The 15,304-nt window shown below is 32.6% G+C and overlaps 2 protein-coding genes across 5 annotated transcripts in view; both read right to left on the bottom strand.

Moving 5' to 3' along the window:
• blow (blown fuse) overlaps positions 1-12,319 on the bottom strand; it is a 29,075-nt gene extending 16,756 nt beyond the window's left edge. For 2 of the 4 annotated variants that reach the window (XM_070108091.1, XM_036363468.2), the window contains exon 1: positions 4,442-4,753. The gene's annotated coding sequence lies outside the window, so the exon portion shown is untranslated. Of the gene's footprint in view, positions 1-4,441; positions 4,754-12,227 lie in introns of those variants that run through there. The other 2 variants (XM_036363470.2, XM_070108095.1) reach the window with 2 other exon arrangements.
• Positions 11,874-13,288, bottom strand: LOC106623845 (uncharacterized). The gene is made up of 2 exons (XM_014243469.3): positions 12,843-13,288; positions 11,874-12,779 (listed from the first exon to the last, which is right to left on the bottom strand). Exons 1-2 carry the CDS (start codon positions 13,206-13,208, stop codon positions 12,228-12,230), a joined length of 918 nt encoding a protein of 305 aa, XP_014098944.3. The 5' UTR covers positions 13,209-13,288; the 3' UTR covers positions 11,874-12,227.
• Positions 13,289-15,304: the final 2,016 nt, after the last annotated feature.

Raw genomic sequence — 15,304 nt, 5'->3', positions numbered from 1 at the left:
GTATTTATATACATATACACTTTATTGGGCCTGCGACTTTTCTTCTGGGTGTTAAAAACTTCATAAACAACTTAATGTAATGTGTTCAAGGTATAAAATCTATATTTTCGAATTGCCATGTACACACATGCATATAACGATTAATTGCATATGCCTCACACATAAATATGTATATATTTTTTTATATCAACATTTTGCATATCATGCGTTGAAAAGCGGTCAATCGTAAAATGAAGTCGCATCTTTCAGTTGATCAATGGCATACATACATATGTTGTGCATATACTAAATACATGCAAAAAACGAGTGTGATTTCACTTTTAACTGTAGCGGCTAATATGCATACATACATACATATGTACATAAGTATGTAAATCGCTAAAAGAGTTCAATATGAAGTTACTAAAGCGTGTTATTAAAGAAAAATGCTTCACCAAGGGAAAGTATTTCGCCATAATTCGCAACAAATTGTTCATATTTCCAGTTACGTATTGGCATATTGCTCATTTAGCTAGCAAAGGTGTTTCCCCATATTTTCAAATAATAAACCAATAAAAAGGATATAAAATTTCACTATAACCTGCAAAAAAAATACATAGCTGAAATAAAGCTTTCTAAATATTATATGTATTTTTTACCATCTAAACCAAATTGACCCGGACTGACTCATGTAAACCTCAAGTGCAAACCAAATCGATAAAAATGTTTTCCTTTCTTTATGTTGATGTGAAGTTTGTTCTCTATATATCAATAAGTGTGTGTTTGGCAGTGGTTGTTTACGACGTGAAAAGTAGTGATTTTTACCATGGAAAAAAATTTAATAACGACTTTGCTTGAAATTTTGTGTTTCCAATCGAATCACGGCTACGGAATCGTTATAAGTGTGGTTTTGAGGAGTCTACTTTATCACGAACAAAACTATTTGAGTCGTATAAAGCATTTTGAAGGTCGTGAAGTCGTCGAAAATTGGTCTCATGCAAGTCGTCCATCCACCTCTGTTAATGATGATAACATCGAAAAGGTTAAAGTTAGTTTAAAGAAACAGTGCTCGAAAATCGTCGAGTTGGCATTAAAGACATAGCAGATATTAATATCTTTTATGGATCAACTCAATACTTTTTGGTTAATTTTTGAATATGAAGCGCTAAACTCATACCAAAGGACTGAATCTTTTGCAAAAACGTAGTCGAGTAGAGATCGCATAAGATATGCTTGACGACGTAGCCGAGGACTCTACATTCATCAAATTTATAATTACTGGTGCCGAGAAGTAGGTTTATGAATTTGACTTCGAAACTGTCCAACAATCTCTAAAAATGAGCCGAAACCGAAAAGCCGAGGGAGAAACCGGGGCTTATAACAAGTACGAGTATATAAAAAGTTGGATTATGCGCTGGCATGCTTGTATGGACTTAGGTGCCTATTTTGAAGGCGATAATAGAGATTGGTATTAAAATATGTGAAAATCTATTTTTTTTTGTGGTAGTCAGGATCAATTTTGATCAGATGGTAGAGGGATAGAAAGTAATTTAAAATTATCTACAAGTTATTTGCTAAAAATGCATGCTTCGAGCGAACAAAGCTAATATTTTTGAAACATTTGATTTATTTTAATTTTATTTAATTCCATTCCATTTATGTATGCGTTTTGGTTTAACATTTTATTTTATAAAAGTGCAAAAGGCATTTAAATATCTATTTAAATACCAGTAATAAATAAAAAAAACTTTAATGAAAAATAAACTCTGATGCCAAAAACTGATAATATTGAATAATAAGATATGAATTTACTGATATTTCAAAAATGTATTTCTATATATGTATTTATAATAACAACACAGCAAAGTTTTCGAATTTTTATTAGAGGTATTTAACTTCAAATTATATTAAAATATATTTACCCAAAAATTAAGCTTATTAAATTCAAAAATACGTATTACATATAAAAAAAAATTGTTCTTAATTTAGATACATAGTAAATCAAAACAATGTATATGCCTACGAATTTTAAATATTGTATGCTTTATTTCAACTCTCTTTTCAATGCAACACCAAAAATGTGCGATCGGAATTACTTTTTGATGAACTATGTGGACTCAAATCTGTGCTGAGTCGTACATTGCTGGCATATTAAGTTTGATGACGTTTTTCAGCGGCTTTTGTTTTGTCACAGCAACGTCAAAAATATTACTCATGCTAAAATAAGTAAATATATACATACGTATGTAAATACTCGTATGAAGTGGCAAACAAAACACCTGCCATTTGAGAGGAGAAAATAAAATATGAAGAATTGTAAAATTTTGAATAATTTATAAAGCAAATCAGTAGTGGATTAACGAGAATATACAAATGAATGAAATCGGTACGAACTTATTTTATATTATTTGCTTTGAAGAAAGAAAAAAAAAGAAACAACAAAGCCATACAAAAAAAATGTATATGAAAAAAATAAATAAGATAAGAAGTGGGCAAATAAAGAAACCACAGTCATAAATATTTACCGGCATATTTAATATGCCAAAATGCTTATATATATAGATGTATGTATGTATTTATTTAAACAAGTGCATTCTAATCAGTGTTGAAAACGTTTGGGGTATTCAAACGCTTAATAGATATTGGTTACCAGGTTATTTTAAGTTTAAAAAATTTTTTGCTCGGGAATATCTTTTCCATAAGAATTGTATTAATATCATACAATTTGCAGATAATCAACAGCCCATAAGTCTCTCACTACCGTCAATACATAACATTAAAATAATAATTTTGAAATTTGGTTGTAATATATTTGCCAATTTTATCGAGATTCTTTTAAAAATTGAAAAGTTTTTTTTTGGTTCGAAGTACACTTTAGTGTCATAAAAACATTATTTCAATGGTTCAATAGTGTTGAAATTTCCTCTGTATAGCGTTCGGGTCAGTCAGCTTAAACACGTAAAACAAATTTTTATCAAAACTCTATTATTTAAATCAGGCGACGATTGTACTTGGAGATTTTTGCAAGTCTCTCAGTTTTTGAGATTTTGCACACGTACTTTTCTCTTCAAGAAGCTGCTAAAAATTTGCCATACAAACTGAACCATCAGAAACTTTGACTTTTTGATGAGATATCTTTACGAAATTTGGCGACCGCAGAAGCTCTGTTGAAACTGGTGAGTCGAAAAATGGTCTGCTAACCCCTATTTTTTTAATCAAAATGACGATTAAAGAATATACATATCTTCAATAAAGCCTAAAAAAAATAAATTTTATTCCTTTTTCTCAAAAGAAATATCCAGCATAAACTGTCTAAGTTTGCCCGTTTTTGAGGCTTTAAACGGGTTCAAGACAGTTTTGCAAGGGACCTAGATTTACATCCGGCTAAGAACAGTGAAGTCGGCAGCTTCACTCAAAAATCTTCGGGGAATATTTTCTGCAGCTTTAACAACATTGATCGAAAAATAAAATTATACGACTTGCTTATTTAACATTTTTAAGTTTGTAAAGTGAACGATCACTGACTTCTACTAAATATGTATATATGCATATGCATGTCGCACAATTTGCAAACATTGACCAATGAAGGTCGCTATAAAAATATGAAAAAACGCACTGAAAACAATACGTGTCAGTGCAGAAAAGTCGTTGCATTTCTGCAGATCTCACTTGTACGTCATATACCCATGTGCCAAGATTTGTATGTATATATATAACATAACTTATATCTCAGAGCGTTTGTATGCATGAGGGCCATTTCTGACGTCGCACGCAAGACGCTGGCTGCATTTCCTGCATACAAAAATAAGTTATGCTTTTAAAGCACTCTTTCCGCAATATTATACCGTAAGGCTTTTCGGTATTTTTCGTTTCCAGCTAATTTGCAGCGATTTCCTGTGCCATTAGACGCGCGACAAATATTGCCACTATGTTAACATGTTAACACGACATATATGCATTACGCATAAGAAGCATACAAAAAATAAAATAAAAAACAAGAACAAAAAAAATTAAAAAAAAATAAAAAAAAAAATAAAATAAAAAATTAAAAAAAAAAAATAAATAAATAAAATAATAAAAATTAAGTAACAAGAACTTCCACTGTGATAACACGCACCAATTAGCGCATAGACAGTGCAGAAGACTCTTGGTGGCGTATAAAGCGATTTTTATGCAGTTATTGGTATCTATGGTCACTTTTTTATGTATTTGTATCCGGTGCGCCGATAGCCGCCAACACGGTCACTCTTTTCATATACTATGCATGTGTGTGTGTATTTATGTATGCAGACTGTCGCCACTGTCCACCAATACCGCCCAGTCGTTTTACCGACGAATAACTCGTTTTGTTCTTTCGTTCGTTATGTGCTTCCACATACATAAGTAGGTTTGTATTAAACGTACAAATTTGCACTAAACATTTTTATTTTAATTTTGTTTAATTTTTAACAGCTTCATTTACCATTGCTTTTTTGTTGTTGTATATGGATTTTTTTATTTAGTTGTAATGCACATACTATTTTTTACACACTTGTTGTGCACATTAAATTTGCCGCAGTTCAGTTTACCGTGTGTCTTATGAGCGTCGCGCATGCGTACCTCCGTACCGTTTCGAGTCTTAAACGCGTATGCGCTGCATGCAACCAAATCAGCGTAGCCGATGTCTCCAGATCAGCTACGTACATTCATCCATCCATTAGCAGTTGGCTAAAAACACCACAACAATACTAGCTACGAGCGCCAACGAGCAAAGTCACTGCCACATGCTGAGTGTGTCGAGAGCATTGTGCTGTGCGCTGAGCGTTACAGCGGGTTCTTTTGTAGATACTAAATGGTAGAATTAATAATTCAATATTTATTTTTGTAATTAGTTTGGAGATTTTTTATGATGGCGTGTTTATAATTGATGCTAAATTTAGTGAAGATATCTTGTAAAATAAAAAAGTTTTCCCTACAAGACTTTAATTTTGATCAGCCAGTCTGTATGACAGCCACTTTTATTATATAATACTATAGTGATTCGATAACAGGTGTTCCAGCAAATGACTAACTTTTTGAGGAGACAAGTACGAAATTTCTGATCGATATCTCAAAAACTGAGAGTTCGCGTATATACAAATGGAGATCGAGTCAGCTTGTTACGTCGATCAATTATATATATACCTTATAGAATCTCCAAAGTTTCCTTTTAAGTATTATAAACAAATGAATTTGAATTCCGATAGCTGACACTCTAAAGACATTAAAGGAATATGTTAAACATAAAGTTCATGAATATTTATTTAAACTCTGTGTAAGTAGTTGCCATACGAGCTCATAATCGACTAAACCAACAACGAATTAATGATTTGAAGTTAATGGTAATAAATCCGGGTTTTTACTTCGATATAGGAAATTGGAAAATACACTGATCTATCACTTTATTTCGGTGTTTAATCGTCAATCATCCGAGCGAATTGCCGGCTATTTACCAGTTACAAAGCTGTGGAAGACGTAACAATCAGCTGACCTTAAGGCGCCTATATTTTGAGTTGTGCATAAAATAAAGTTCATCAAAACTCTTTATGATGTTTATCAAGAGCGACTATTATTTGGCGTTCGGAATGCCGAAATCGCTGAAAACCGACACCATTTGGAGAAGAAGAAAGAAATTTTTCATCAAGACAGCGTTCCTTATCATAGATATGAAAAGGATGGCGAAATGAAATGAATTGATTTTTAGCTTACTTTCACATACGACCCTCTCTCCAGATCTGACGCCACACGAATGCTTCCTGTCCTGAAACATCAATAGAATGTGTATACCAAAGAAATTTAACGACAATGGAGTGGTAATCGCAGATCCTGGAGCCGATTTTGAAGAAAACATAAATGATACACGAAAAATGGTATCGAAAAGCTGTAAGTTGCTTGTGATCGGTGTTTCATCTTCGATGGTTATCAGATTGATAATAAAATGATGCAAAATGATGCGAAGTTTTCCGGCCTTCTGACATTTATGAAACGTGGTTTAAGCCTATGCCTTTTTCTGGTTTATGCACTTTTCATATCAAACTAAACCATTGTACGTCAATCTGAGCATGGTCAGTCAAGAACGAAGAGAGTTTTGCAATAGAATGAAGAAATGATTCGCTTCGATACTCTTTTCTACTCATATTGTGTGAATCACTCGGCAAAGTCACAATAAGAAATCGCAAAAAAAAAAAATAATCCGTACGAACAATAAAAATACACAAAATTGAGTAGAAATAAATAAATAAAAACTGCACAGAAGAGATGAACACTAAATAAAATAAAATAAGCTACGCGCCGCACTTGCGCGTAACCACAACCATGTACGAGGAGAATGAACGCGGTTTTCAGTAAGCGACGGCTTCATCCTCTGCCGGACAGGAGGAAGAAGTGGAACAAATGTGCGGATGACGACCGAAGTGATTGGCTGGCAGTTTGCATGGCTGGTTTTTTATTGTCTATATGGTTAAGGTTGGCGCACGGCCACCGATCATGTCGTTGGGGATAGCGCGCAAAGTTGCGAAAGACAAAAATACAAATCAACAACAAAGAACGCGTATCGGCTACAATGAATAAATAGTCGCTTCAATAAAGGCTAGCACAACCGGAGGTGCACCAGTGGCAATTTCGATCGAAAATCGAACGCAACATATGTATGCATGTACATATGTATATATGTATGTATGTATGTTTGGTGCGCCACTACTTCCACTTTTGTTGCTTTGTTGTTGTTATATGCCTGTCCGCAGGCAGGTAGATAGTATATGAAATCAATAGTACGCTACAAACGGCATGTAAAAAATCATTTAGTAAGATTAATAAAAGTTTCAAAATAATAAACTAGTTGAAAGCTTTTTATAATGGAATATTCAGTCAAAGACAGTTTAAGAATTGAGGACCTTATATTTTTCGAATAGCATTAGTGCAGAGCTGAGGGGTATTCTAGTGTAGAATTTAAAAAAAAATCGCTTTTTTCATATTTTCAAAGTTTAACTATTTAAGAATATGCTTACAAGAGGATTTTTGAAAATTCAAATTACTTTTTCAAAAGACTTTACGCGAAACTTTAAATGCGTTTTTCTCAGACCAGACTTTTTCAAAACGATACCCACGATTTCTCGTGTTCTACTGGACCGATTTACTTGAAATTTTCAGAGAATCTTTTTTATAGACCTCTCTCCGGTATGAACTAGCCTCATCCCCAAATGCTTATTTTTATTATTTTTAAAAAACACGAGAAAATAAACAAAAATGGTAAAAATAAATCGAATTTTCTTCAAATAGTTGCCATTTTGTCAAAAAAAAATTTTGGGAAAGGGTGCCGCCTTTTACTAGTTCATCGACTTTGCAGTTTCCAGCAATTTTGCTATGACCATGTACAAAAATGAGTCTGATAATAGATTAACTTGATGCTATTAGATAGTGTGGACAGATAGTTCAACGATTTTCAATGTTTTTGTTCCAATTTTAAAACATACAGTGTTCCAATAAAGTCTTCGTACAGCAACTAATATATTGATAAAAATCAGCAACGACGGCATTAAGGCGGTCTGGCATTAATTTCACAAGCTTTTGGGTACATTTTACATCAATTTTCATCCACTCCTCTTGAAGAACCGAGTTTTTTAAACTAATATGATGCTCCCTGATCCGTTTCTCGAACAAGTTCCAAATATTCTCAATTGGATTAAGATCAGGACTTTGTGGTGGTGTCTCCAGCAAATGTGGGACATTGTACACCAAGTACAATACATCCTTGTATTATGACATGCAGACATGTCCAATTTTTCTACACTAGCATTCAGATTTCGTTTCTAGAGCTCAAAACTGCCTTAGCCCCTTAAAAAAGATTAAGTCGTAGTAGTAGTAGTAGTGGGTAGTATTTTGATTTATGGTGGGAATCCGGGCATATTCTGTAAACTTTTCTTTTATGGTATTGATAAAAGAAGAGAATATACAATTTATCCATTACAATACCGATTATAGAGTGTGCTAACTTGTTTCATATTTAGGCTACAGACAGTTGGACGTGTTGCGAATTTACGTAGGCCAGTTGTTGCGTCCAACTATTAAAACCATTTTATAACTTATTTAGCACTTCATTAAGAAACTTTTGTGATTATGGCGATTTTTGGTAAAATCTAAAGATTAAAACAAATTCACTTAACAATCGAATAGTTGTAAATATTCTAAAGCTTTCAAGCAGATGGAGAGCCCAAGTACGGATTTGAGGTATTTTGCTGTAGGGACAGATCTTAAATATGTATTCGGGTGGGTATATGTATGTAAATCTAGGTCCGTACCGATTCAGGTGATACAGACTCAACTATACGGTAATAAATATATAAAGAAGAGTATTCTATTCAACGGAATATCCAGGTCTGAAAATTTTTTTTCTCCAAATTTTAAGATATTTTAATTTTTTAAGTCTTTGTTATGAATACTGAGCAATTGAGCATCTATATAAAATAGCAGACGGACTAATCAAGGAAGTTTCTACTATCTATTTCAATGATTATATTTTATGATCGCTACAGAAGGTTTCACTACACATCATGTCCTTGTCCATATTGCGCATTACAATACTTTAGTTGCCAGTAAAAATTGTAAAATGTGTCCGTGTATTTGTATTTGTTTCGAACTCACGAAATATACTTACATACATATGTATATATCTATAAAGAGAATATAACGCTTTAAAAACAACACTAGAAAGATTCAACCAACTCATCTTAATTATTAATGCACAACGAATTGATTGCACACCATATAAAAAGCTTGCAATATCTTGTTGTAGCGTTCCAGATATAGAACATCATTTCCTTTCCTTTTATTGTATGAAAACTGCAGTAAATTCGTTTCTACTCTTTAACATGCATACAATAATAAATAAAGGCAAATGTAGACACAATAATGTGGACTGCCAGCAGACTAACCGATTTGATGTGCACCGATTTCAGATTTCGAACGCTTTGAAGGCGGGAAAGAGGTGTTTATCGGTAAATCGAACGACGGCTCTAAAACGGAGAGAAACGCAAACGCAGAAGGTCGTCGCTAAGCGCAGGCCAAGGATGTTTTTAACATATGTGCTTCTGCATATAACACATTTACATATATATACACATTTACACATGCAGAGAAATATACTTATTTATGTATACAAATAACTGATATGAAGATACCATGATGGCTTTCAGGTGTATCGAAATGAATGTTAATCTTTTTTAAAGACCTATAGGCGTTAAGTTACTGAGAGAAGTTTGCGTGTTGGTCAGATGTTCATGTGGAAATTTTCATACATACATATATGCAAGTATGTGCATATACTTATATATTACATATGCTTATCATTTTTGTAGGTATATAAATCAGCAATAAAATTTGCAACTGAGGTAAATGAAAAAAAGAATTAATCCTTATACAAATGTATGTCTGCATTCTGACACGCATATGCACAATATTCATTCTATTAAATAGAGGCATACATATGTATATATACATATATAGTAGTATATACAGTTATTTAAAATACAGTAATTTGACCAATAAAAAGAATTTATTCACCAACAAAAGGTGTCTAATATTAACTAATATTTAAAATTCCAATGGTATAATATATTTTTCACATAGGCTTTCAATTTTAGGAGCTTCACCAACTTCAATCATATGTATGTATGTAGCTACTATATCCAGTTTCAGAAAATTCACAATCATTAGTGATGAAATGTTAAGAATTAAGTTTAAGGCCATCAAAAAAGAAGTTGGAGGAAAGGAAAGCAATAAAAAAAGAAAAATATACATTTAGAGAAGTTGTGTATAAGCAACGAATCACGAAGCAAACAAGTAAGCAAGCATTGCGTTAATAACTGTCAAAGTACCGCTATAATGTGTGTCTTTTTTCGCCTTTTTGAGACAGTGAAGCGAAAAAATTATGAAATTGGCAGTTAGCACAATGGATTTAACAGTCATAAATATTTTTTTTTTTCATTGCACACACCAACCGTTATTTGAAATAAACAGAAAACATATTTTCGAATACTTTGATGCAAAATTTTTTACAACAAGAAAAAAAGTTAAATATGTTTGCACTGTAGTTAGAATATCCTTCATAACTAAAAAGTTTTTCTACAATTACTGGATTTTGATCGATCAGTTTCTATGACAGCTACATATGTATATGCTATAATGGTTCGATTCGATCAATTTGTTCAGATATTGCAGCCTTAGAATTAGATTTCACAGAATTATCTCAACAAATAAAAAAGCATATCATACAAAACAAAACTTATCAACATACTTATATATATATACGTTTCCTTCGATGTGTTGCAAATTTCGTGGCAAACTTAATATACCATGTTCAGGGTATAAAAACATATATATTTTATACTCAACTGACGAAAAGTTGAAAGTAGAAATGTTTATATGTACACTGTGTCTTCTTATTCGTGTGTTTTATTTAGAATCAAATGCATGATGTTAACCATAAGTTTCACAGATAAAGATGTTTTTAAAAAAAACTTTTAATTCGTTACCTTTATCTTATATATTTACATATACTGTATATATATGTAAATAACTATGCACTTTCTGATCTACTGTATAGCAAGCATATTATATTTAGATATCTCGCAGATACAGTTAAATAAATAAAAGCATACATGTCAACAATTATAAACATAAATCTACGCATGTAGACCAGTTATAAACTTTCACACAGAAGCTCCATTGGCCTATTACATACAAGACACAAGCGGATAGTCGAATGGTTAATGGGCATATTTTCTTTGGAAAATTCTTATAGCCGAGTTTGATGTCTTTGATTGCAAAATATGGCCATATCTCGATTTCTCACAGAACAACAACAACATTAAACGCTTATTGGTATTGTAGAAACAGGTACAACGTAAAGCTCCATAGAGTAGAGTTGTGTATATTTGCAGTTAGTAAATATAAACATTCACACACGGGCATATCCGCACTTTCTACAGCGCTTTGTTGTTGTTATTAGCTCCAAAGTTCTCGTTCTGCAGCCTTGACTTTGGCTCATTGATTGCTTTGACCAGAGAATGTCTGCAATATATTTATGTATGCTTACATGTGAGCGTGCCACATGCAGCTGCTTGCTTTACTGGCCAAAGACCAAGTGGTTTATTGTCTCCCCGATTCCATCACCAACACTTTACCTATTAAGTAGATGTCTATGTCTGTTGTCAATAGTAGTTGCCTAACAACAACAGGTTTTTTGCGTGTTCACGTTGATTTTTGTTATTTATTTTTCAAAATATATACATATGTATGTGTATACATACAATACTTATATTAGAAGTATTTTTCGTTGTCGAACAAACCGCAAATCGCATTGGAGTTTAGTTTTCATCTTTATATAATTACTTAAAAACTTCATTAACACTGATTGTTTTAAAACAGTTTGCAGTATATACCTATTATATAATATGTATATAAACAAGAAAAAACATTAATTTCGGCTGAACTGAAGCTATAATACCCTTTCCATGGGCATTTCTTACAGCATTCAAGGGTTATACAAATATTTGTATCTTGATTTTAATGAATCAGTTTGTTTGGTAGCTATATGCTATAGTGGTTCGATCAGAACAATTACTTTTTAATAATCATAATCTATGCCAAATTTCGTGAAGAAACATTTGCATGGCAGCTGTGTGCTATAGTAGTCCGATCTGAACAATATCTGTGGATATTGTAGCGTTTTCTTGGATAGTAATGCATGACAAATTTCGTGAAGATATCTCGTTAAATAAAAAAGTTTCCCATACAAGGACTGTATTTTGATCGATCAGTGTGTACGACAGCTATATGATATAGTGGTCCGATATAAGCGGTTCCGACAACTGAGCAGCTTCTTGAAGAGGAAATTACGTGTATAAAATTTCAGATCGATATCTCAAAAATTGAGGGACTAGTTCGCGTATATACAGACAGACGGGCATGACTAAATGAACACAGCTCGCCACGCTACTCAATTAAATATTTTATCTACTATCTATCTGAACTGAGGGCACAATAGACCATAGGTCGCGGTGCATACCTCGAAACTAATCTAATCTATCCGAACTACTTTTGTTCTAACTACAATATATTTAATTTTTTCTTAAACTTTAACTTTTTATTAAAATACAAAGTTGGATATATTTATCTACTATACATTTACTAATTTAATATACTATAATTATACTACTTTCTACATTTGGTACCTATTTAAGTAACGATTCCAATCTCTTCTGCGTCGCATTAGCGGCAGATTTAGTTGCTGTTTGCGATTTTAGTAAAGCTGCCAGTTGTAGCAGTGAATTTTGTTGTTGTGTTTTAGATTGTAGCAGCTTTGTTGCTATATTCGTAGTTTTAGCTTTTTTCTGCTTTCGTTTTTTAGTTTTGAGTGGCTGGCTAAGATTGGTGGTGGATTTAGTTGTTACTTTATTTGAAGGATTAACCTTAGTGACAACTTTATTACTTGGCAGTGGTTTTATGGTAGCTGCCGGAACATTTTGCTTAATAACACTAGTTTTAGCTTGTATTTTGTTATTAGTTTTTGTTAAGTTTTTGCTTTGGTCAAGTTTCAGTCCAGCTGTTTTATCCTTATTTTTCTTCTTTTTCTTTTTTGCGTCCACTGGTGTCGGTGTAATTGATTCAGGAGTAGCGGTCTCCTCTAAATCTGCAGTTTCTGTATTTTCGCTATCACGTCCTGTCTTACTCGGTTTTTGCATTTCTATGGAGGTCTTATGCTTGCAGAGTTCGCATTCAATAACCTGGAATATTATATTTATAAAAATAATATTTTCTACACAATTATGATTCCATTAGTTACTCACCACACTGCTCAGAACGCGCTTTTGTAACCATTTGGCCCTCTTGCGCTGTTTTCTAGTTAGTGCTCTTCTTTTTTCTATGCTGGTTTTTGCTTCATGTAATTTCTCGATTTGCTTCTTTGCTTTAGTGGAATATGCAATTTGTTGTGGCTTCAAAAACATCTTATAATTTGTTTCACTCCATTTGCTTGAACAACGGGGGCACATTGTGTTCTGTGAGAACTTCTCTTTTGGCATAGAAATGTTAGATTTTGCAAGCTTGCGACAGTTTGTCATAAAATAAGATTTTAGTAATTTTCTCGTATGCCCTTCGGCCTCCAAAACCGCAGCACAGTCCCATAAATATTTTACTTTAGTTTCAGCACTCATTTTCAAGTTATTATTATTATATTTAGGTTGTATTATGTCTTAGTTTACGTATGTTGTGTTTTTAAGATCAGCTGTTCGGCGCGATAGCATGCAGTCGCATTCACTGAATGCGCCCCTTTGCGTTGCAAATAACTTGCTGAAGATGTCACCACGGGCGTTTTTACACAATTGTTGTGGAATCGGTGCAATATCAAATTACTTAAAATTATTTTTGAATTTTATGATGAAAATAAAATTAAAAAGTTAATATATTAATAGTCTTAATTATATTCGGTAATTTCTTTCAGTCGCTTAAAAAGTTATTGCGTAATATACTAAAATTTTTACGCACATCCGGTTCAAAACCGATTGTTTGAGGAACCATATCCGCTGTATATCAAATACAATGTATATCCGGTTCATTAGAAAGATCTGTTGTTTTTGCAACACTAGTGCATTCTTTACTTCACTAGATTCAAACGGTACTTCCGCGCGTCAGTAAAAATTGTTTGAAGTGATTTTTCATTAAGTAAATTCATGTTTTTAAAATGGAAAATGTCAGATTGTGCAGTTATTTAATTTTTTTTAAATGAAATTGAGAGCAATAGTAGTTGTAATGTGCCAATATGTGTAAGTGTGAAGAAATATTTAAATCGGGTCATTGTGCAAATGGCTGATTAGTTTCAAAGTGTTTGTGTGTGTAATTTACGCTCAATTGAAGGAAGATGGGAAGTGGTTGTGAATATAGTATAATTTATAAGCTAAAAAGGTAATATATAAAAATGCATTTATAAAAAAATAAAAAATAAGTGTTACTATGAAATTGCTGCACACCACGTCTATCGTTGCTGATATTCTCGCTGCGGCGTGGAAACATACTTATACATATGTACATATGCTACATAAACACATTCAAATGTATTTCGGTTGGTCAGGTAAGTGCTAGATGTTAGTTAATTTTTAAGTTTCAAATTTCAATTGAATAATTGTTCGCGATTTCAAAGATCTATTGGAGTTTTAATTATTCTCCAACTTGTTTAAAAATTGTATCTGGATAATTTATTAAACTAAACTCTTAAGTCAATAAGACATAGTCAGTTAAAAATTCAATTCTAGAAAATATTTTGTTTGCCAACAATTCTATATGGTAAAGAGGTCAAATAAATTTGTGTAAAATTGCTGTGTATGTATAATACATACTATGTACATCGACGTTCCTAGCTAACGAAGAAGAAGCTGTGATCCTCTAACTTATCAATGCATTTTGTCCTGCATAGCTATTTGGGATAAGGAATTCTTATACATATGTACCAATATACATTGGTTTCGTTAGTTTCCCTTTTGCAAACTACTACTTTTTAATTGTAATTAAAAGATGTACTTTCAAAAATATGTGTGTACTTGTATACAAATCCTCATATATTGCAAGCATATAGGGACAAGCCGGATGGTTTCAATAAACTTTGTTATCATTTGGCCGGGAACTGCCGCACATAAGCAGACATGTGGCACATAAACGCAAGAAAGCAACAGTATGCCCTTGGGTTTTATGATATTTCTTAAACTGCAGCGTACTTATATAATTTAAATGAAGCTTTATGAAATATGGTAATAATTTTGTGTTCAAATTTTTCTAAATTCCTTATTTATAATTTTGTCAAAATCAGCTGTTTGGCGGGCGCACGCTTGGGTATTTACTGAACGTACGCTGCTAAAGTTACACGTAAAATATGTTAGATGTCACTGCATGTCCCTATGACAAATAATAAAGTGGAATTTAAAAAGAGCAAAATTTAAACCTTGTGAAAATTTATTTTCGATAAAAGATAATTATTGCCTACTGTTTATTTTAAGCCATAAGCAAATATTTATAAATGTCTGCTTATGTAAAACTTAAATTGATTCATCGACACATCCATTCTAAATATGATAACAACAATAACATAGAACTGCTTTTCAATATGAATATCCGGTTGCAGCCACAAGTTCCTTCTTGATGACACCACCACCATATTGAAAGTCCGAGTTGATTATTCTTAGCCTGTTAAAAATCTGCATCCGTTGCGGTTACATAGATCCGACTTGGTGGCAAAGGATAATTAACTAAATTCAAACCG

The sequence above is a fragment of the Bactrocera oleae genome, chromosome 4 (assembly GCF_042242935.1).
Source record: "Bactrocera oleae isolate idBacOlea1 chromosome 4, idBacOlea1, whole genome shotgun sequence".
NCBI lineage: Eukaryota > Metazoa > Arthropoda > Insecta > Diptera > Tephritidae > Bactrocera > Bactrocera oleae.
The sequence above is the reverse complement of the archived record's forward strand: the minus strand, read 5'-3'. Positions and strand labels throughout refer to the sequence as shown.

Bases quoted from the DNA above. Each gene is read 5' to 3' on its own strand.
- LOC106623845 (XM_014243469.3), bottom strand. From the start codon at position 13,208: ATGAGTGCTGAAACTAAAGTAAAATATTTATGGGACTGTGCTGCGGTT. The intron at 12,780-12,842 runs GTGAGTAACTAA...ATAATATTCCAG, and splicing joins AGCGCGTTCTGAGCAGTGTG to GTTATTGAATGCGAACTCTG.